The sequence below is a fragment of the Salmo salar genome, chromosome ssa14 (genome assembly GCF_905237065.1).
Source record: "Salmo salar chromosome ssa14, Ssal_v3.1, whole genome shotgun sequence".
NCBI classification, from domain to species: Eukaryota; Metazoa; Chordata; class Actinopteri; order Salmoniformes; family Salmonidae; genus Salmo; species Salmo salar.
This window is the reverse complement of record NC_059455.1, coordinates 56337776-56359489: the sequence shown is the minus strand read 5'-3', so window position 1 is coordinate 56359489 and position 21714 is coordinate 56337776. Positions and strand designations below refer to the sequence as shown.

The window sequence follows — 21714 nt, the reverse complement described above, 5'->3', positions numbered from 1 at the left end:
CAAGATAGAACAGCACACTCCGGTAAGACGAGGGTGGGCGGTCTGTGCATATTTATAAACAGCTGGTGCATGAAATCTAAGGAAGTCTAGATTTTGCTCGCCTGAAGTAGAGTATATTGTGATAAATTGCAGGCCACACTACTTGCCTAGAGAGTTTTCAGCTATACTTTTCGTGGCTGTTTATTTACCACCACAAACCGATGCTGGCACTAAGACCGCACTCAGTCAGCTGTATAAGGAAATAAGTAAACAGGAAAGCACTCACCCAGAGGTGGCGCTCCTAGTGGCCAGAGACTTTAATGCAGGGAAACTTAAATCAGTTCTACCAAATTTCTATCAACATGTTAAATGTGCAACCAGAGGGAAAAAAATTCTAGATCACCTGTACTCCACACACAGAGACGCGTACAAAGCTCTCCCTCACCCTCCATTTGGTAAATCCGACCACAATTCTATCCTCCTGATTCCTGCTTACAAGCAAAAATGAAAGCAGGAAGCACCAGTGACTCGGTCTATAAAAAAGTGGTTAGATGAAGCAGATGCTAAACTACAGGACTGTTTTGCTATCACAGACTGGAACATGTTCCGGGATTCTTCCGATGGCATTGAGGAGTACACCACATCAGTCACTGGCTTTATCAATAAGTGCGTCGAATACGTCGTCCCCACAGTAACTGTACGTACATACTCCAACCAGAAGCCATGGATTACAGGCAACATTCGCACTGAGCTAAAGGGTAGAGCTGCCGCTTTCAAGGTGCAGGACTCTAACCCGGAAGCTTACAAGAAATCCTGCTATGCCCTGTGATGAACCATCAAACAGGCAAAGCGTCAATACAGGGCTAAGATTGAATCATACTACACCGGCTCCGACGCTCATCTTATGTGGCAGGGCTTGCAAACTATTACAGACTACACAGGGAAGCACAGCTGCGAGTTGCCCAGTGACACAAGCCTACCAGACGAGCTAAATGACTTCTATGCATGCTTCGAGGCAAGCAACACTGAGGCATGCATGAGCGCATCAGCTGTTCCGTACAACTGTGATCACGCTCTCCGTAGCCGATGTACACAAGGCTGCGGGGCCAGATGGATTACCAGGACGTGTGCTCCGGGCATGTACTGACCACTGGCAGGTGTCCTCACTGACATTTTCAACATGTCCCTGATTGAGTTTGTAATACCAACATGTTTCAAGCAGACCACAATAGCCTCTGTGCCCAAGAACAAAGGCAACCTGCCTAAAGGACTACAGACCCGTAGCACTCATGTCCGTAGCAATGAAGTGCTTTGAAAGGTTGGTAATGGCTCACATCAACACCATTATCCCAGAAACCCTAGACCCACTCCAATTTGCATACCGCCCAAACAGATCCACAGATGATGCAATCTCTATTGCACTCCACACTGCCCTTTCCCACTTGGACAAAAGGAACACCTATGTGAGAATGCTATTCATTGACTACAGCTCAGCGTTCAACACCATAGTACCCTCAAAGCTCATCACTAAGCTAAGGATATTTCCTTCCTCCTTTTTGTCTCCCTTTTGCTCTCTCCAAACGTGCGCATACACACACACACACACACACACACACACACACACACACACACACACACACACACACACACACGTGAAAGTGTTATTGGTTGTGATTTCATGATTTTCATCATGTGATAATTTAGGCAACTGGATCCTGGACTTCCTGACTGGCCGCCCCCAGGTGGTGAGGGTAGGTAGTAACACATCTGCCATGCTGATCCTCAACACTGGAGCTCCACAGGGGTGCGTGCTCAGTCCCCTCCTGTACTCCCTGTCCACCCACAACTGCATGGCCAGGCACGACTCCAACACCATCATTAAGTTTACAGACGACAACAGTGGTAGGCCTGATCACAGACAACGACGAGACAGCATATAGGGAGGTCAGAGACCTGGCCGTGTGGTGCCAGAATAACAACCTATCCCTCAACATAGCCAAGACTAAGGAGATGATTGTGGACTACAGGAAAAGGAGGACTGAGCACGCCCCCATTCTCCTCGACGGGGCTGTAGTGGAGCAGGTTGAGAGATTCAAGTTCCTCGGTGTCCACATCAACAACAAACTAGAACGGTCCAAACACACCAAGACAGTCGTGAAGAGGGCACGACAAAGCCTATTCCCCCTCAGGAAACTAAAAAGATTTGGCATGGGTCCTGAGATCCTCAAAAGGTTCTGCAACATCGAGAGCATCCTGACTGGTTGCATCACTGCCTGGTACGGCAATTGCTCGGCCTCTGACCGCAAGGCACTAAAGAGGGTAGTGCGTACGGCCCAGTACATTACTGGGGCTAAGCTGCCTGCCATCCAGGACCTCTGCACCAGGCGGTGTCAGAGGAAGGCCCTAAAAATTGTCAAAGACCCCAGCCACCCCAGTCATAGACTGTTCTCTCTACTACCGCATGGCAAGCGGTACCAGAGTGCCATGTCTAGGACAAAAAGGCTTATCAACAGTTTTTACCCCCAAGCCATAAGACTCCGGAACAGGTAATCAAATGGCTACCCGGACTATTTGCATTGTGTGCCCCCCCAACCCCTCTTTTTACGCTGCTGCTACTCTCTGTTTATCATATATGCCAAGTCACTTTAACTATACATTCATGTACATACTACCTCAATTTGGCCAACCAACCAGTGCTCCCGCACATTGGCTAACCGGGCTATCTGCATTGTGTCCCGCCACCCACCACCCCCTCTTTGACGTCTCTTTTACGCTACTGCTACTCTCTGTTCATCATATATGCATAGTCACTTAACCATATCTACATGTACTTACTACCTCAATCAGCCTGACTAACCGGTGTCTGTATGTAGCCTCGCTACTTTTATAGCCTCGATACTGTATATAGCCTGTCTTTTCACTGTTGTTTTAATTCTTTACTTACCTATTGTTCACCTAACACCTTTTTTGCACTATTGGTTAGAGCCTGTAAGTAAGCATTTCACTATAAGGTCTACACCTGTTGTATTCGGCGCACATGACAAATACATTTTGATTTGAGATAAGAATCTGTTTCAACCTAGTCCAAGACAACTTCACCTCAGGAGTCCACTTAATGAGGTCATTCGCCACCACCTTGTGGCCGTAGATGAGATCAGCAAGTGGTTGCACTACTTGAGAATAATCGGCCAACCATGCCCTGCAGTACCCTGCTATCCCAGTAAGGGAGATCATATGCTGCTTAGTAACATGCAACGGTATAGTCAAAATAAATGTAATCCTTTCAGCATTCAACTGAAAGGATTAGGAGTGACATCATGTCCAAGGTCCCTATTTTGAGAGTTTGCGGCCATTCTCAGCTAAGAACATTAACAGAGCTCTGGTGTCGACTTCGCATGCTTTTAGAGTTTCAGAACACAGTAAGAGGTTGTCTACATACTGAATTAACTTACTTCCTCTGGGGGGTATGGAACCCTCTAAATTTTGCGCCAAAGTGGCTGGAAATACTGCCAGAGAATCGGAATAGCCTTGGGGCATCACAGACCAAGACCATTTCCGATTTAAAAATGTAAAAGAAAACCAGAACTGTGACCCAACATACAGCCTTTACATTTTATTCTATTTTTCTGTCTTATTGGATAATGTTGTCAGGAATGGTTTATCTGAAAGATGTTAATTCTATGTAAAATATTCTGTAACAAGTGTTGTTTTTGTGCTCAATGGTGGATCTATTCGTAATTATTTAAGAGATGATTGGATTGTGAGGCCGGTTGGACGTACTGCCAAATTCCCTAAAACAACGTTGGAGGCAGCTTATGGTAGAGAAATTAAAATTAAATATCCGGCAACAGCTCTGGTGAACATTTCTGCTGTCAGTATGCCAATTGCACACTCCCTCAAAACTTGAGATATCTGGACATTTTAGAGTGACCTTTTATTGTCCCCAGCACAAGGTGCACCTGTGTAATTCTCATGCGGTTTAATCAGCTTCTTGATATACCACACCTGTCAGGTGGATTGATTATCTTGACAAAGGAGAAATGCTCACTAAGATGGATGTAAACAAATTTGTGCACAGAATTTGAGAGCAATATGCTTTTTGTGCATATGGAACATTTCAGGGATCTTTTATTTGAGCTCATGAAACATGGGACCAACACTTTACGTTTATATTTTTTTCAGTGTATATTTACCCCAAAATATAATAGTGATCATAAAGGATGCAGATAATGACATTGATGGAAGCCTCAATCTATCTGGAATATTGAAGCTGATCTACTCCCTAAAAAATAAAATATATAAACAATGGCAACACTGCCATGTTGATCTGAGGCCTGCTGTTGGAAAATCACATTAGTATCTGACTTCCGGCTATCACAGTTGCACCTCACCTGACTTCACTCCTAGACTTTCGTCTATTCGGTTGCTTTAGCCTTACCACTCAAACGCGCCCTCTCTCTCTCTGCTGTGTCCACTGAGCCGTTGGGCCCGCCCTCAACCTCATTGCATAACGCTGGGCATCACAGGATGCTGAGGGGAGGACAGTTCATAATAATGGCTGGAATGGAGTGAATGGAATGGTATCATACACATGGAAAACGTGTGTGTTCAATACAATTCCATTGATTCCATTCCAGCCATTACTATGAGCCCGTCCTCCCCAATTAAGGTGACACCAGCCACCTATGCTGGGCAGGACACTAGCTGTCACTCAAATGCGAGGGGCTGAAGCTCATTGGTTAGAACTCAAATTACTAGGGAGCCTGCCCACGTTGGTGGAAATGTAGGGAAAATGGCATCACACAGCTTCAAGAAAGTCACTTTCAAACTAGGGATTTTGTGGCTAATTGAGGTAAAACAGTAATTCTCCTCATAGATTATGCATGTATGAACTACACATTGACACATCCAGCACAAAGCTGGAGGTTTAAAAAATACTTTCTTAGTCACCAAAGTAACAGAGCATGTCTTTAAATGAATTATTATTACAGTCCAGATCAAAATACATAACATTCATTAAATGGTTAGCTGTGTCAATGTTGACAGTAGCTAGTTTTCCTTCCATCTACATAAAGAAAATATACATTTTCCCCACCAGTGGTGCATTTCCAACAAACAGACTTGTTGCGGATAAAAATCAGTGCATAGTGCACACAAAATGTACTTTTTTGCTTAAGTTTTCATGTACCAAATAAAAATCTAAAGTTCAATGTGTTTCCATCGCATTTAACTCTACAGATAGTTGCCACTTGTCACAAACACTGTTGCGTTAAATAGCAAATGTGCCTACTCTAGTCTTGGCACGTGCGTTCTAGCCAACAGCTTGCAGATAGGCTAGTCTACATGATGAGATTATTATTATGGATAAGAGCAAGAATATTTGTATTTGTCAAACGGCAGTCAAGCACTGATCATCATGTCACCAGAATAAGACCCTCGATTTCTATTAGAAAGGAGCATCAAGATCACTGTGCATTTTCACCACTCTGAAGTTTATCATTTATTTAATCTGTAGCCTAATAAACTGTATGGTTTCCCAAGTCGCAGCGGGAGCACCACACACACCATATCATTGCGTGATTCAGTTTACTTCGATATGATGGTTATTATATAAATTCTTGGGCATAAAAAGGTGTTTTCACTGCCATTTCTCGCATAATTAATTTTACAGACAAAAAGAACCCACGTTGAACGAATCAATTATCTGTCGGCATTTTATAAAACCTCCAGAAATGGGTCTAATAACATTTTGGTAAAAAAAAAGTCAAAAATATATTTTAACATTGGACCATGCATATAGGCTATGCACAGTCTATATTATCAGATGTGCCATCGGCAATAAGAATTATCACCTGTAGACCAACTGATAAAGCATAGTGGCTATAAAATGTACATAGGCTGAAGCATGGGGTTTGTCCAGCTGCATTTACCCCAGCTGCATTTACCCCATTGGACACTACGTGGTAGTAATGTACAACTGGGATCCCCTCGTTCTTTTAACAAAGGCCAAAACGGCTTTCAAAAGTTTTCCTGCGATTGCATTAAACATTGTTGTGCATTAACTGCTTGTCGGAATACATCTGTCCCTCCTATGGCTCTAGCAGTTTCAATGAGCCTCGAGAATGAACACACAACAAGCTGACTAGGTAAAAATCGGTCAACTATTCTACTATGGGGTTGTTTGATTTTGTTTCATTAATAACATTACAAAAATAGTAGCACTGAAAAGTTACATCCAGAGTGATAAAATATAGGCTTTTAATACATTTTTCCAGCAGCTACAGTAGGTGCACCGCTGTCGGATTTGAGCACTGATGTGGTGCGCATTATAGACTACTTAATTCCCTTAATCTGAACATCGGAGTGTCATCAATAATCATGCATGTCAGTTCAGCGCACACAGAGTAACAGAGAAAATAAAATATTTGAGAATACATTTGAGAATATATTTCGTAGAACAGACATGCTTCTGTCCGTATTAGGCATCTCCAAGTCAAAAAAGATTACTGGTGTTTCAAAGTTTGTTAGTCATCTGTAAGTAGTAAGTATATTTGACATCTAGCCTTAAATACAACATGACATTTTTCCAAAACAGTAACCCAAACAAAAACATGTCCATGTTCAACCAAGTCATTACCACACTCATACGCTGCTGGTCAACATTACCTTGTCAATACAATACTGTAGTTGTATCTTGTAAATACATAACAAACAAGCTTACATAATTCACCACACACACACTTGAAGTACCTACAGTGCCTTCGGAAAGTATTCAGACCAATTGACCTTTTACACATTTTGTTACATTACAGCCTTATTCTAGAATGGATTAAATAAAACAAGTTCCTCAGCAATCTACACACAATACCCCATAATGACAAAGCAAAAACAGGTTTAGAAATGTTTCTATTTTATACATAAAAAATTAAACAAATACCTTATTTACATAACTATTCAGACCCTTGGCTATGAGACTTGAAATTGAGCTTAGGTGCATCCTGTTTCCATTGATCATTCTTGAGATTGTTAGGTACTAAATAATGACTGGTAACAGGTGTAGGAACTGTGCCTACGTTATTTCTGGTGCAGGCTCCTGTTTCACTGATTCGGACTCTGTAGTTCGCAGCGCCAACTGTTAGGTTCTAAATAAAGAGTAAAAACTCACGGACGATTAGTAAAGCTCAAACCAAGTTTATTCACCCACTGGGTCACACAGCTGCATAAGACCAAGGCCGGCTGCGACAGAGCCTGGACTCGAACTAGGATCTGTAGTGCCACAACTAGAGATCCTGCCTTAGACCACTGCGCCACCCGAGAGGCCCTTGCAAGATAGAATTTTTGTGATATCTGTTCTTCCTCACTTCATCTGACCTCTGCCCAAATTCCTCACTCCTCCACAGCTGTCCTGTTGACTTGTACCAGACTGTGGCCCTTCTCCTTCCATTGGATCCCTGATGTCTAACAACATATTCTGGCAGAATGTAAACGTTCTACATTCCCCTCTCCCTCAGTGACATGAATAAGGATATTTCATATTTTCATGTTTAGAAGTCAGAACCCATCAAGATGTTTCTACAACTTGATTGGAGTACACTTGGGGTAAACACAATTGAATCGACATGATTTGGAAAGGGAGACACCTGTATACATAAGGTCACACAGATGACAGTGCATGTCAGAGCAAAAACCAAGCCATGAGGTTGAAGGAATGGTACGTAGAGCTCCGAGACATGATTGTGTCCAGGCACAGATCTGGGGAAGGGTACCAAAACATTTCTGCAGCATTGAAGATCCCCAAGAACACAGTAGCCTCAATCATTCTTAAATGGAAGAAGTTTGGAACCACCAAGACTCTTCCTAGAGCTGGCCGCCCAGCAAAACTGAGCAAACGCGGAAGAATGGCCTTGTCAGGGAGGTGACCAAGAATCTGATGGTCACTGACAGAGCTCTAGAGTCCCTCTGTGGAGATGGGAGAACCTTCCAGAAGGACAACCATCTCTGCAGCACTCCACCAAATCAGGCCTTTATGGTACAGTGGCCAAACAGAAGCCACTCCTCAGTAAAAGGCACATGACAGACTGCTTGGAGTTTGCCAAAATGCACCTAAAGACTCTCAGACCATGAGAAACAAGATTTTCCGGTCTGATGAAACCAAGATTGAACTCTTTGGTCTGAATGCCAAGCATCACGTTCTGGAGGAAACCTGGCACCATCCCTACGGTGAAGCATGGTGGTGGCAGCATCATGCTGTGGGGATGTTTTCCAGTGGCAGGGACCGGGAGACTAGTCACGATCGAGGCAAAGATGAACGGAGCAAATTACAGAGAGATCCTTGATGAAAACCTGCTCCAGAGCACTCAGGACCTCAGACTGGGGCAAAGGTTCACCTTCCAGCAGGACAACGACCATAAGCACACAGCCAAGACAACGCACAAGTGGCTTTGGAACAAGTCTCTGAATGTCCTTGAGTGGCCCAGCCAGAGCCTGGACTTGAACCCTACCGAACATCTCTGGAGACCTGAAAATAGCTGTGCAGCAATGCTCCCCATCCAACCTGACAGATCTTGAGAGGATCTGCAGAGAACAATGGGAGAAATTCCCCAAATGCAGGTGTGCCAAGCTTGTAGCGTAATTCCCCAAAAGACTCAAGGCTGTAATCGCTGCCAAATGTATTTCAACAAAGTACTGAGTAAAAGGTGTGAATACTTATGTAAATGTGTTTTTTTTTTTTATAAACTATCAAACATTTCTAAAAACCTGTTTTCTTTGTCATTATGGAGCATTGTCTGTAGATTGATGAGGGGAAAAAACTATTTAATCAATTTTAGAATAAGACTAATCTTATAAAATGTTGAAAAAGTCAAGGGGTCTAAATACTTTCGAAAGGCACTGTATGTATGCATTAGGTCCTATTAGTTGTTCAACTCGATGATACAGGCAAGGTAAAATAAAGGGATTTGTTTGTACAGTACAGTGAGTTAAAGGCACTACTTCTGATTACACAAATCTGTCTATTCAGAGATTATTACTTCTATTTCTAAGTAGCTGGTTGCCATTTTGTTTCTGCTTTAGCCAAATCAATGACAAAGGGGTTGGTTAAAGCATAAAAACAGAATAGCAACCAGACAAGGCATTTCTTTCAATGCTGGTCAAATTGGTTTTATTAACTAACCCTGTGTTATGTTTCTGCAATGTTAAAAAGGACACTACATTTCATACTTTTCCCCCAGTGTGCTTTGAATGATCGTATTGTGCTGTCAGTCAACTAGACGACTGCCTTTTCCCCCAGACTACCATTGAGTAAAATAATCTGGAAAGCCCCTCAAGGGGCCTGTCCTCCCTTTTTCTTCCATCCTTAGTGTATTTTTTCCCCCCCGCCCTCTTCACCATTTGATAAATTGTACATGCATGACTCCTCAGTTCCCTACAAACTCTAATCTAACAACTACACTTTCCCCTCCATTTTATTAGGCAGCTGGTCAGCCACTCAATTTGATGGGCCATGATTGGTCCTTTCCAACTTTGGTTGCTTGTCAGTACAGGGAGGTGGGGTTTGCTGCTGAAAGACCTCTCTGATTCGCTCTACGCAGATGTCTGAGGCCACCTGTGTCTCTTTAGCGAGCCCCGATAGGCTAAGGAAGCCATGTGGGAGGTCCTCCACCACCTTCAGGGTCACTGGTTGGCCCATATCCCGCAGTTTCTTGGCGAACATCACAGAGTCATCCAACAAGGCATCCAGTGCAGAGGCCTGTGGGGACAGACAGGGGTGTAAGAATTACAGGGCCAATCTGGAGATTCTTCCTCCATTTTTGGACTGTTTAATTAATGATATGTAGGCCCCTTTTCAGTGCACGACACACTGACGTCAGGCACGGAATGCACATGATTTTTGGAGGCAGAATGACCCCCAGCGCCATCTGCGCCCATTCAACATAGTTGCATTTCTGTTGTTATTACTTCTAAACAAAAACACTTTTTGGGGTACGCTTACAATGTTGTTTTGATCATTGCTTGAACAGTCGCTAAGATTATATTTGGTTGTGATCTTTGCAAAATACTTATTTTGGATGTAGCAGTTGATAGCTAGAATGCCAACGCTCATTGACATAAGAGCTCTAGCCAAAAGTGTTTAAGTATAATGCAGTGAGTTGATTTGCAATGACGACACAACTAGTATATTAAGCAGGACATTCATACATCTTTAAAATCGAAATGATAATCCAAAACTAGTGTGAAATGCACTCATAAGCAACATGTAAACGGAGGATTGTTTTGCTGGCGGTTAATGAGAACTCCCCCGTGTTCTGCAACCAATATGGCGTGCATTGTCCTCCTGCAGCAATGTTTGCAAACACAGAAAGGGGTGTATAGAGTCCTGCCGTTGCGGTGTCATAATACTCATAAAACCTAGCGGTCAAACAGGGAAATGGTTCCAATCATTTTTCCACCATTCATTTTCCCCATAGGGGATTTTAGAATCACTTAAAATAACGTCTGTGTTTCATGTAGACTTACCCTGGCGTGACGTTTTGATACCATGTAAATTTCAAATCGGACAAGGTAACTTCTATATAATTGCCTCCATTTACTCTTAGATTACAAAATGCTAATTAGCATCAAAGTAGACATCAATCAGAACTACAAATCCCTGCAAGTCATCTCTAGCTGACACCTTTGCTAACAGGTATTGTGCCAATTTAAAACTTGCACAAGACAGTTCACAGAATTGTCCATTTAAAGAAATGTAGCCAACTTATTGTACAACATTTAGCTAACAGATAGTTAATCCAGACATTCTTACCTCTGCCTCGATTTGGCAGTGTCATTCAGATCATCTGGGGCTCCCGAGTGGCGCAGCGGTCTAAGGCACTGCATCTCAGTGCTAGAGGCGTCACTACAGACCCTGGTTTGATTCCAGGCTGTATCACAACCGGCTATGATTGGGAGTCCCATAGGGCGTGCACAATTGGCCCAGCGTTGTCCGGGTTAGGGTGTCATTGTAAATAAGAATTTGTTCTTAACCGACTTGCCTAGTTAAATAAAGGTAAAACAATTAAAAAAGGTATATATTTTTTAAATAGTAGTTTATGATAGCCACATTAGCAGCTAATTAGCATTTCATTTTGGGGGGGGGGGGTTATCAAAATGTCACGCCAGAGTAACCCTACATGAAACACAGCCTTTATTTTAAGTGTTTCTAAAATGGGAAAAATTATTGGAACCATTTCACATTTCATCACTAGGTTTTATGGGCATTATGACTTATACTGTGGTACTTTACAGCCATTCATTCTTAAAGAATATAACCTATAACTGCTTAGTTCAACTATCATACCACATCAGAGGGTTATGCTACAAATCAGGACCAATGAGTTAGCCAGTTAACTTGGATTAAACGACCACAAATAACTACTGATTTTTTGGTTAATTAAGAAAAATAAACTTAGATATGTGTTTGATTGTTGAGGCAATTAGACTATGCCCATTTCAAGCTTATCTTTCTAAAACGTTTAAAGTTATTGAACTTGCTTTGTAGTATACCCCTATGAACCAAAAATATAAGCTTGTTTTATGCCAATGCTTATAAACAAACTCTGTATAGCTTCAAAACATGGTTAAAACTATCATTTTGATCTCAAGATGGTCAGTCTTTGCATCTATAGCTCGGTGGTTATACGTATTTTTCTCAAGCTCCATCTCTCAGCTGTTTACCACCACAACCACCCCTTTACACACACACACACACACACACACACACACACACACACACACAGCTTTTACCCATCCATTCCCTCCCTCATCTCCCCCTCTCACCACTAAGTGTAGAGGCGGTAGTCCTCTCAGTAGGTCATCAGGGGATAGAAGCGGTGACACAAACGGGTTCTTGACGATGGGACAGCTAGTCGTCTGGATCACAGCGAGGCGCTCAGAGCGCAGGGGCTCAAAACCTTCTGGGTAATACCTAGGACCTGAGGAGGAGTTGGATGAGGAGGAATAGGGTGACGTTGATGTGTAGTGGGCCTCGTTGTCGAGGGACTTCTGGTGTGACGATGACAGTGACCCTAGGACCTCTGCAGGAAGGAAGGACTGGATCCAATTGGATGCCCCGTGTGTGAGGTCACTGATCAGCAAGGCTGTGTCTCTACCTAGAGCACTCAATGTGCTGGTCCCCTCTGTGGACTGTACCGCCTGAGAGTCTACACCTGGAGAGTGGAAAAGAGGAAGGGTAATTGGGGAAAAAAAGGCAAAACAATGCAGTTATTTAAGACCTCCACACAAAAGCATCACTCTTAATGCTGAGACACTCTTTGCCCCTCTTTAACTAATTTCCATAAGCTTTGACTAATACCCTCATCCATTTCACATCCTTCCTTCCTTACCTGCGTAGGCGTTGAGGCACTTGGAGAGCACTCCTAATGGCAGTAGTGGGTCAATGAGGGTGAGCAGACGGGAGGGCGAGGCGTCAGTGGTGAGCAGGGTAGCTGGGTAGGCAGCCATAATACCATCTGGGACACGCACACCGCAGGCTATTGCCCTCATAGACACTGTGATGCAGAGGTTACCCCCAGCACTGTCCCCAGCCAGACACACACGCTCAGCCGTGGAGCCTGGGGCAGGGGGACAGAGCAATCAGTACCAGCTGGTCTGATACAGGAGGTTGTTAAAATTCTGCAATCATTTCTTTGGTTCTAAACTCTAACACATTAGTAACAACACAGACCCAGAAGATGGCAGTTCTTGAGGGCCCAACAGTAGGCATAGAAGCACTCCTCCAGGGCTCTGGGAAATGGGGCCTCAGGGGCAAGGGAGTAGTCCACAGACAGGATGGGGACATTTAGATCCTTGGACCAGCTCTTCAAATAGTTCTGGGAAATAAAAGGAGGATGGTGGACAAATGGAGTGATGAGAAAATGGAGAAGTGACAGGAAAATTAAACATAACTGTTAAAAGAGAGGAAAGTAGACTTCATGGTAAGTGCTGAGCCCCACTTGATTACTGAGAGACTAAGGTGAGTGATTAGCTTAAGTAATTGCAGGCATCACATCACAATGCCTGGCCTACCATACCTCATGGGATTTCGAAGTCTGGGCCACAAAGCCTCCTCCATGGAAGTGGATCAGCAGCCAGGGGGAGGGAGGGTGCTTCCGAGCACCAAACGGTACCAAAGACACAGAGATGGGGGTAGCTTCTGTACGAGAGAAAGCCAGCAGCTCTTCACTGTCCTGAAGGAAGAGAGAGAAAGAGATGTTTCCGTCATAACGTAACCCTTTTTACACTAACATGACTAAACTGTGCAGAACTTTGATAAAAACATCACATAGTAACCACTGAGGTTACAGCTGAGAGCTCACCTGTCCTTCTCGAAGTTCATAGGAGATGAGCCGCATGTTAACAGGTCCAGGGCCCCAGTGGGCCACCGGAGGGGACACGGGGGCAAAGAGACGGGGGTCTGAGGCCAGGGGGAGGCGCAGTGGTTCAGGAGGTATGGTCAGGGTGAGGTTCAGCTGCACTAGGTTAGAGGCTATACTGGCCAAGCCCTGTGGGAGAAAGGGATAAAATGATGAAGAGGATGTTGTAAACGGTCTTAAAAGCAATCAAACCAACAGAAAGTTTGGAAGAGCAAGAAAAGAGACTGAGTAAGTAGGGGAAACAGAGAGAGACCTAGAGAGACTGCAAGATTCAAGACATCCTATTTGCATACAATATCATATTACTAGTGGACTCCCTTCTGCCCTCACCGATAGAAGCTCTGATTCTGTGAGGTTCCAGAAAGACTTCCAGAACTTCATGTCCAGATTCTGGGTGATCCGCTCAAACTCTGCTCCCCTCAGCTCTGGATCAATGACATACTTCCCAGAGGTAAGGAAGGAGAAAGCTGCCATGCCTGAGGGAAATGGAGAGTGAATGCAAAGTCTGTAGGGCAGTGCATACTACGCTATTAACTTTTTAAAATGTCAAAGGATAACCACAAATCTTACAAGAGGCCCTAAGAGGTAGATGGTCACTCAGGTTTATTGCGCCAAGTACTATTACGATAGTTCAAATCAGGAAGGCTGGTCTGAATGTTTGTTTAACTTCATCCATAACATAAATTCACTTTTGTTTCCTATTCTATGGGCATAGTGGGAATGTATACAAACGTATCATCATCAGTTTAGCATCTTGTTTCTTCTCCCCTTTCCCATTAGCCATGTGTGGAAGGTCATTCACCCATTTACCTGGTAGCTTATAAGCACGGCACAATAATGCATATGCCTCACGCTTGCTGTTTAACCTATGGGCTGGGCTCATTTTTGCAATTATCACCTTCCTCTCTCTCTCAGCCAATAGGCGTAAATCTTGGGTTGCATTTATGTGACAAACTTAGCCACATTCTCTTACTTACTGTATTATAGAAAAAGGGGTTTGATGCCAGCAGTCGTGCATAGGACTACCTTACAATCACATCATCTGGCTGCGAGGACCTTCCCTCAGAGACGAGACCATTCCTCAAACTACTAAAATGTAATTGCATTCAGTCTGTGTTGTTTATTCAGTTAAGCCTGTACTCCATTAAATTAATATATATCGTTTTTACAAGCTCTTTACAGCCCAAAGAATTCACAGACATTTACAGAGACTGACCTAACCCAGACTGTTGTTTTCCGTAGCTCTCTCCGAATGAGACCATGCTTATGACAACTGTCTGCAGGAACGGACGAAGGTTAGGCGAGAACTGGAGAGACGGAGGGAAAATGTGGATTTCAGTATCATTAGTCTCACGTAGCCATACCTCCAAAAACGTCAGGGAAGCCTGGTTATAGCCGAGGCTACAGTATATCCACCCTCAGTATATTCCCAAGTCACGAAAAGCTTAGTCCAGCATTCACAATGACCAATTGCTAAATTATATCTTATCAAAATTATATTGAATTCAAGGTGCCACTCCTTCCACAAAGTCAACAAGTGGCGATGACTGACCTGAAAGCCCAAGCAGCGGCCATAGAAGCAGGCCTTGTGCATGGAGGTGTATTCCCTCACAAACCTCCTGCTCAGCTCTCCATCCTGCAGGGCGTACAGTTGCCCATGACCGTTGTCGTGGAGCAGACGCTGAGCAAGGTAGAGAAGGGCCCGCAGCTGACACAGGGCACTGGAGTAGGCTTCCATCTCTGAGGCGTTGTGGTTGGCCCTGAAGAAGGCCCTGTGGCAGTTAGAGGCAATGTAGCGGCCCTTGTGGATGATGTGCAAAAGGCAAGACTGCAGCACCTGAGAGATGAGATGCTTTATTGTCACCTGATATTGTGAATAAAATGAATATATTTCTAGTTTGCATTATACACTGCTCAAAAAAATAAAGGGAACACTAAAATAACACATCCTAGATCTTAATGAATGAAATAATCTTATTAAATACTTTTTTCTTTACATAGTTGAATGTGCTGACAACAAAATCACATAAAAATAAATCAATGGAAATCCAATTTATCAACCCATGGAGGTCTGGATTTGGAGTCACACTCAAAATTAAAGTGGAAAACCACACTACAGGCTGATCCAACGTTGATGTAATGTCCTTAAAACAAGTCAAAATGAGGCTCAGTAGTGTGTGTGGCCTCCACGTGCCTGTATGACCTCCCTACAACGCCTGGGCATGCTCCTGATGAGGTGGCGGATGGTCTCCTGAGGGATCTCCTCCAGACCTGGACTAAAGCATCCGCCAACTCCTGGACAGTCTGTGGTGCAACGTGGCGTTGGTGGATGGAGCGAGACATGATGTCCCAGATGTGCTCAATTGGATTCAGGTCTGGGGAACGGGCGGGTCAGTCCATAGCATCAATGCCTTCCTCTTGCAGGAACTGCTGACACACTCCAGCCACATGAGGTCTAGCATTGTCTTGCGTTAGGAGGAACCCAGGGCCAACCGCACCAGCATATGGTCTCACAAGGGGTCTGAGGATCTCATCTCGGTACCTAATGGCAGTCAGGCTACCTCTGGCGAGCACATGGAGGGCTGTGCGGCCCCCCAAAGAAATGCCACCCCACACCATGACTGACCCACCGCCAAACCGGCCATGCTGGAGGATGTTGCAGGCAGCAGAAAGTTCTCCACGGCGTCTCCAGACTCTGTCACATGTGCTCAGTGTGAACCTGCTTTCATCTGTGAAGAGCACAGGGCGCCAGTGGCGAATTTGCCAATCTTGGTGTTCTCTGGCAAATGCCAAACGTCCTGCACGGTGTTGGGCTGTTAGCACAACCCCCACCTGTGGACGTCGGGCCCTCATACCACCCTCATGGAGTCTGTTTCTGACCGTTTGAGCAGACACATGCACATTTGTGGCCTGCTGGAGGTCATTTTGCCAGGTTCTGGCAGTGCTCCTCCTGCTCCTCCTTGCATGAAGGCGGAGATAGCGGTCCTGCTGCTGGGTTGTTGCCCTCCTACGGCCTCCTCCACGTCTCCTGATGTACTGGCCTGTCTCCTGGTAGCGCCTCCATGCTCTGGACACTACGCTGACAGACACAGCAAACCTTCTTGCCACAGCTCGCATTGATGTGCCATCCTGGATGAGCTGCACTACCTGAGCCACTTGTGTGGGTTGTAGACTCCGTCTCATGCTACCACTAGAGTGAAAGCACCGCCAGCATTCAAAAGTGACCAAAACATCCGCCAGGAAGCATAGGAACTGAGAAGTGGTCTGTGGTCACCACTTGCAGAACCACTCCTTTATTGGGGGTGTCTTGCTAATTGCCTATAATTTCCACCTGTTGTCTATTCCATTTGCACAACAGCATGTGAAATGTATTGTCAATCAGTGTTGCTTCCTAAGTGGACAGTTTGATTTCACAGAAGTGTGATTGACTTGGAGTTACATTGTGTTGTTTAAGTGTTCCCTTTATTTTTTTGAGCAGTGTATTAATAATCCAAAATTGTCCCTCTGTTGCTAGCTTACGCAGTCTTTTGACTGTGTGATTGTCTCAGTCTCTTGACAATCACACTGTGTGATACTTCGTCTAGACTACTGACATCATCATTCTGGGCAGTGAGGTTAGTAGAAAAGTTATGTTATTATAGCTTACCTTTACCAGTGTGCGATACCCATTCCCAGGGGTATCTGCGTCAAAGTCATAGTGGTGGTACACTGCAGTAAAACCAGCAACCACAGGTTTGAGGGCACGGCCATGGTCCTGAATCTTTCTCATGCAGGTCACCAAGCGTTCGGAAGCGTTACCGTACAGCAAGTCGGTAGGCCCAGACAGAGCTGTGATGTTTTCCTCACACACTGCCTCCAAGGCTGTGAACACAGCTCTCCAGGCCATACCTGAAACACTAGAGAGAAGATACATATAAACCAAATATTTTATTTCTGGATAACCACATCATATTAGCTTTGACAGATTTAATGCAGGAGATTGAAATAGAGACTTTTGCTTTTATACAACCCCCCAAAACACACACAGTACCAGTCCAAAGTTTGGATACACCTACTCATTCCAGGGTTTGTCTTTATTTTAACCTTTTTCTACATTGTAGAATAATAGTGAAGACATCAAAACTATGAAATAACACATATGGAATCATGTAAACAAATATAAAATGAATTAAGTAAAAGTGAGTCACCTAGTAAAATACTACTTGAGTAAAATATACTTAAGTATTAAAAGTAAAAGTTTAAATCGTTTAAAAAATATTATATTAAGTAAACCAGACGGCATCATTTTATTTTCCCCCCCTTTTATTTATGGATAACCAGAGGCACACTCTGACATCATTTACAAACGAAGCATGTGTTTAGTGAGTCCACCAGATCAGAGGATGACCAGGGATGTACTTTAGACCATTTTCTTGTCCTGCTAAGCATTCAAAATGTAATGAGTACTTTTGGGTGTCAGGGAAAATGTATGGAGTAAAAATTACATACATTTCTTTAGGAATACAGTAAAGTAAAAGCTGTCAAAAATATAAATAGTAAAGTACAGATACCCCCCCAAAACTATTTAAGTAGTACTTTCAAGTATTTTTTTACATAAGTACTTTACACCACTGCAAAAGAGGGAACAGTTTCACTGCAATCGCATTATGATTGAAAATGTTTCACTGGAAAGAATTTCTTTGCATTTATTTACAATTCATTTGTTCTTGCCATTAAAAATGATTTCCTTGCAATATTATTTATTTTGCACTCAACTTTTGGGTTAATGTTTAGATTTTAATATCATAATTTTTATTTGCCATAATAAAAATGTTGTTCTCGAATTAAAAAGGGTTGCTTAATATAAAAAAGGCACAAAAGTAATTCCATAAGAACTGTGCTGAAATAAAAGTAGGGTAGCAAAGAATTTGCACAGCTGTCAATCAAGCTAAGGACATAAGAGAATTTATCAGTCCAAGGTTGGTTTGTTCTGTTGATTCATGATTCTTGGTACTCTTGTCTCGGCCTATACCTTTAGGATTTATGACAAGATTGTGATGATATTGATAAATGCTGTCAACAGGCTTTGTAATCTCATTACTTTGCACAGTTAGATAAAGTCAGTTTGTAGGAAGAGTCTTAGGATAGTTGCATGCTTTAATCTTTGACCTTTGGCACACACGCACACAACCAAACCTGTCATTAAAGGAGAAGTTTGCTTTTTTACAAACAAAAAAAATAAATAAGTTATAGGGTCGAGACACTTGTTTTGCAATTTGAGAAACTTACCCCAAACATCCTAATCCTCATTGTGCAGAATGAGGATGAGCAGAATGAGGATGGTTAGGGTAAGTTTCTCAAAAACAAGTGAAATTACAAAACAAGTGTCTGGACCCCATAACATCACATTTAGATAAAAAAAGAGATTTGGTTGTAAAACAACATATCTTTTAATGATGGGTTTGGTTGTGTGTGCCAAAGGTCAAAGATTAAAACATGCAACTATCCCGACTCTTCCTACAAACAGACTTTATCCAACTTTGCAAATGAATGAGATTACATAGCCTGTTGACAGCATTTATCAAAATGAACACAATCTTGTCATAAATCCTAAAGGTATAGGCCTTGACAAGAGTACCAAAAAATAACAGATCAAACCAACCTTGGACTGAAATTCTCTTATGTCCTTAGCTTGATTGAGAGCTGTGCAAATTCTTTGTACACCCCATTGACACCTTCCGGTGAAATTGCAGAGCGCCAAATTCAAATTAAATTACTAAAAATATTAAACTCATGAAATCACAAGTGCAATACATCAAAATAAATCTTAACTTGCTGTTAATCCAGCCGCCATGTCAGATTTCAAAAAGGCTTTACGGCAAAAGCAAACCATGCGATTATGTGAGGACAGCGCCCAGCACACAAACGCATAACAAATCATTTTCAACCAGGGAGTTGCGACACAAGTGAGAAATGGCGATTTAATATATGCCTTACCTTTGAAGATCTTCTTCTGTTGGCACTCCAAAAGGTCCCAGTTACATTACAAATGGTCCTTTTTTCGATAAAGTCCTTCTTTATATCCATAAGATCTCAGTTTAGCTGGCGCGCTTCAGTCAATAATCCACTCGGTTTCCCTCCTTCAAAATGCTTACAAAATGAATCCCAAATGTTACCAATAAACCTATCCAAACAAGTCAGTCAATCAACATTTATAATCAAATCTTAGGTACCCTAATACGCAAATAAACGATCAAATTTAAGACGGAGAATCGTTATTGTCTACACCGGAGAAAAATACCAAAGAACGCGCTCTCATTCACGCGCTTGGAAACAATACATCCAAAATGGGAGCCACCTAGAAAAACTACAATTTCTGGCTCATTTTTCCAAAAACCAGCCTGAAACTCTAATCTAAAGACTTGACATCTAGTGGAAGCCCTAGGAACTGCAATCGGGCACGAGTTCGCCCTATTATAAAAAGTGCCAGCCATTGAAATCAGTGGTAGGATTATTTTTTTTTGGGGGGGGTTGTCCTCGGGGTTTCGCCTGCCATTTCAGTTCTGTTATACTCACAGACATTACTTTAAACAGTTTTAGAAACTTGAGTGTTTTCTATCCAAATCTACCAATTATATGCATATCCTAGCTTCTGGGCATGAGTAGCAGGCAGTTTACTTTGGGCACGCTTTTCATTTGGACGTCAAAATACCGCCCCCTATCCCAAAGAAATTAAGCCATTTTGCCACAACTTTGGAAGTATGCTTGGGGTCATTGTCCATTTGGAAGGCCCATTTGCAACCAAGCTTTAACTTTCTGACTGATGTCTTGAGATGTTGCTTCAATATATCCACATCATTTTCCTACCTCATGATGCCATCTATTTTGTGAAGTGCACCAGTCCCTCCTGCAGCAAAGCACCCCCACAACATGCTGCCACCCCCGTGCTTCACGGTTGGGACGGTGTTCTTCGGCTTGCAAGCCTCCCACTTTTTCCTCCAAACATAATGATGGTCAGTATGGCCAAACAGTTCTATTTTTGTTTCATCAGACCAGAGGACATTTCTCCAAAAAGTACGATCTTTGTCCCCATGTGCAGTTGCAAACCGTAGTCTGGCTTTTTTTAATGGCGGTTCTGGAGCAGGGGCTTCTTCCTTGCTGAGCGGCCTTTCAGGTTATGTCGATATAGGACTCGTTTTACTGTGGATATAGATACTTTTGTACCGGTTTCCTCCAGCATCTTCACAAGGTCCTTTGCTGTCGTTCTGGGATTGATTTGCACTTTTCGCACCAAAGTACGTTCATCTCTAGGAGACAGAACGAGTCTAATTCCTGAGCGGTATGATGGCTGCGTGGTCCCATGGTGTTTATACATGCGTACTATTGTTTGTACAGATGAACGTGGTACCGTCAGGCGCTTGGAAATTGCTCCCAAGGATGAACCAGACTTGGAGGTCTACAATTTGGTCTTGGCTGATTTCTTTTGAATTTCCCATGATGTCAAGCAAAGAGGCACTGCGTTTGAAGGTAGGCCTTGAAATACATCCACATCTCCAATTGATTCAAGTATTGTCAATTAGCCTATCAGAAGCTTCTAAAGCCATGACATCATTTTCTGGAATTTTCCAAGCTTTTTAAAAGGCACAGTCAACCTAGTGTATGTAAACTTCTGACCCACTGGAATTGTGACACAATTAATTATAAGTGAAATAATATGTCTGTAAACAATTGTTGGAAAAATTACTTGTGTCATGCACAAAGTAGATGTCCTAACCGACTTGCCAAAACTATAGTTTGTTAACAAGAAATTTGGGGAGTGGTTGAAAAACGAGTTTTAAATGACTCCAACCTAAGTGTATGTAAACTTCTGACTTAAACTAAGTATTTAGACCCTTTACTCAGTACTTTGTTGAAGCACCTTTGGCAGTGATTACAGCATCGAGTCTTCTTGGGTATGACGGTACAAGCTTGGCACACCTGTATTTGGGGAGTATCTCCCATGCTCGAGGTCCTCTCAAGCACTGTCAGGTTGGATGGGAGTGTCACTGCACAACTATTTTCAGGCCTCCAGAGATGTTCGTTCGGGTTCAAGTCTGGGCTCTGGCTGGACCACTCAAGGACATTGAGACTTGTCCCGAAGCCACTCCTGAGTTGTCTTGGCTATGTGCTTAGGGTCATTGTCCTGTTGGAAGATGAACCTTTGCCCCAGTCGGAGGTTCTGAGCAGCGCTCTGAAGCAGGTTTTCGTCAAGGATCTCTTTACCTTGCTCCGTTCATCTTTCTCTCGATCGGGACTAGTCAGCCAGTCCCTGCTGCTGAAAAACATCCCCACAGCATGATGCTGCCAC

At 43.2% G+C, this 21714-nt stretch overlaps 1 protein-coding gene across 1 annotated transcript in view; it reads right to left on the bottom strand.

The window, feature by feature from the left end:
* Positions 1-8698: 8698 nt before the first annotated feature.
* Positions 8699-21714, bottom strand: part of lipea (lipase, hormone-sensitive a) — a 29354-nt gene continuing 16338 nt past the window's right edge. Inside the window, exons 2-11 of the mRNA XM_014142167.2 lie at positions 17035-17284; positions 14941-15225; positions 14605-14695; positions 13719-13864; positions 13332-13517; positions 13047-13202; positions 12701-12845; positions 12360-12587; positions 11794-12182; positions 8699-9727 (exon numbers count right to left, since the gene is read on the bottom strand). Coding sequence (XP_013997642.1) covers positions 9467-9727; positions 11794-12182; positions 12360-12587; positions 12701-12845; positions 13047-13202; positions 13332-13517; positions 13719-13864; positions 14605-14695; positions 14941-15225; positions 17035-17274 — 2127 coding nt within the window. The 5' untranslated portion in view covers positions 17275-17284 and the 3' untranslated portion in view covers positions 8699-9466. The remainder of the gene's footprint in view (positions 9728-11793; positions 12183-12359; positions 12588-12700; positions 12846-13046; positions 13203-13331; positions 13518-13718; positions 13865-14604; positions 14696-14940; positions 15226-17034; positions 17285-21714) is intronic.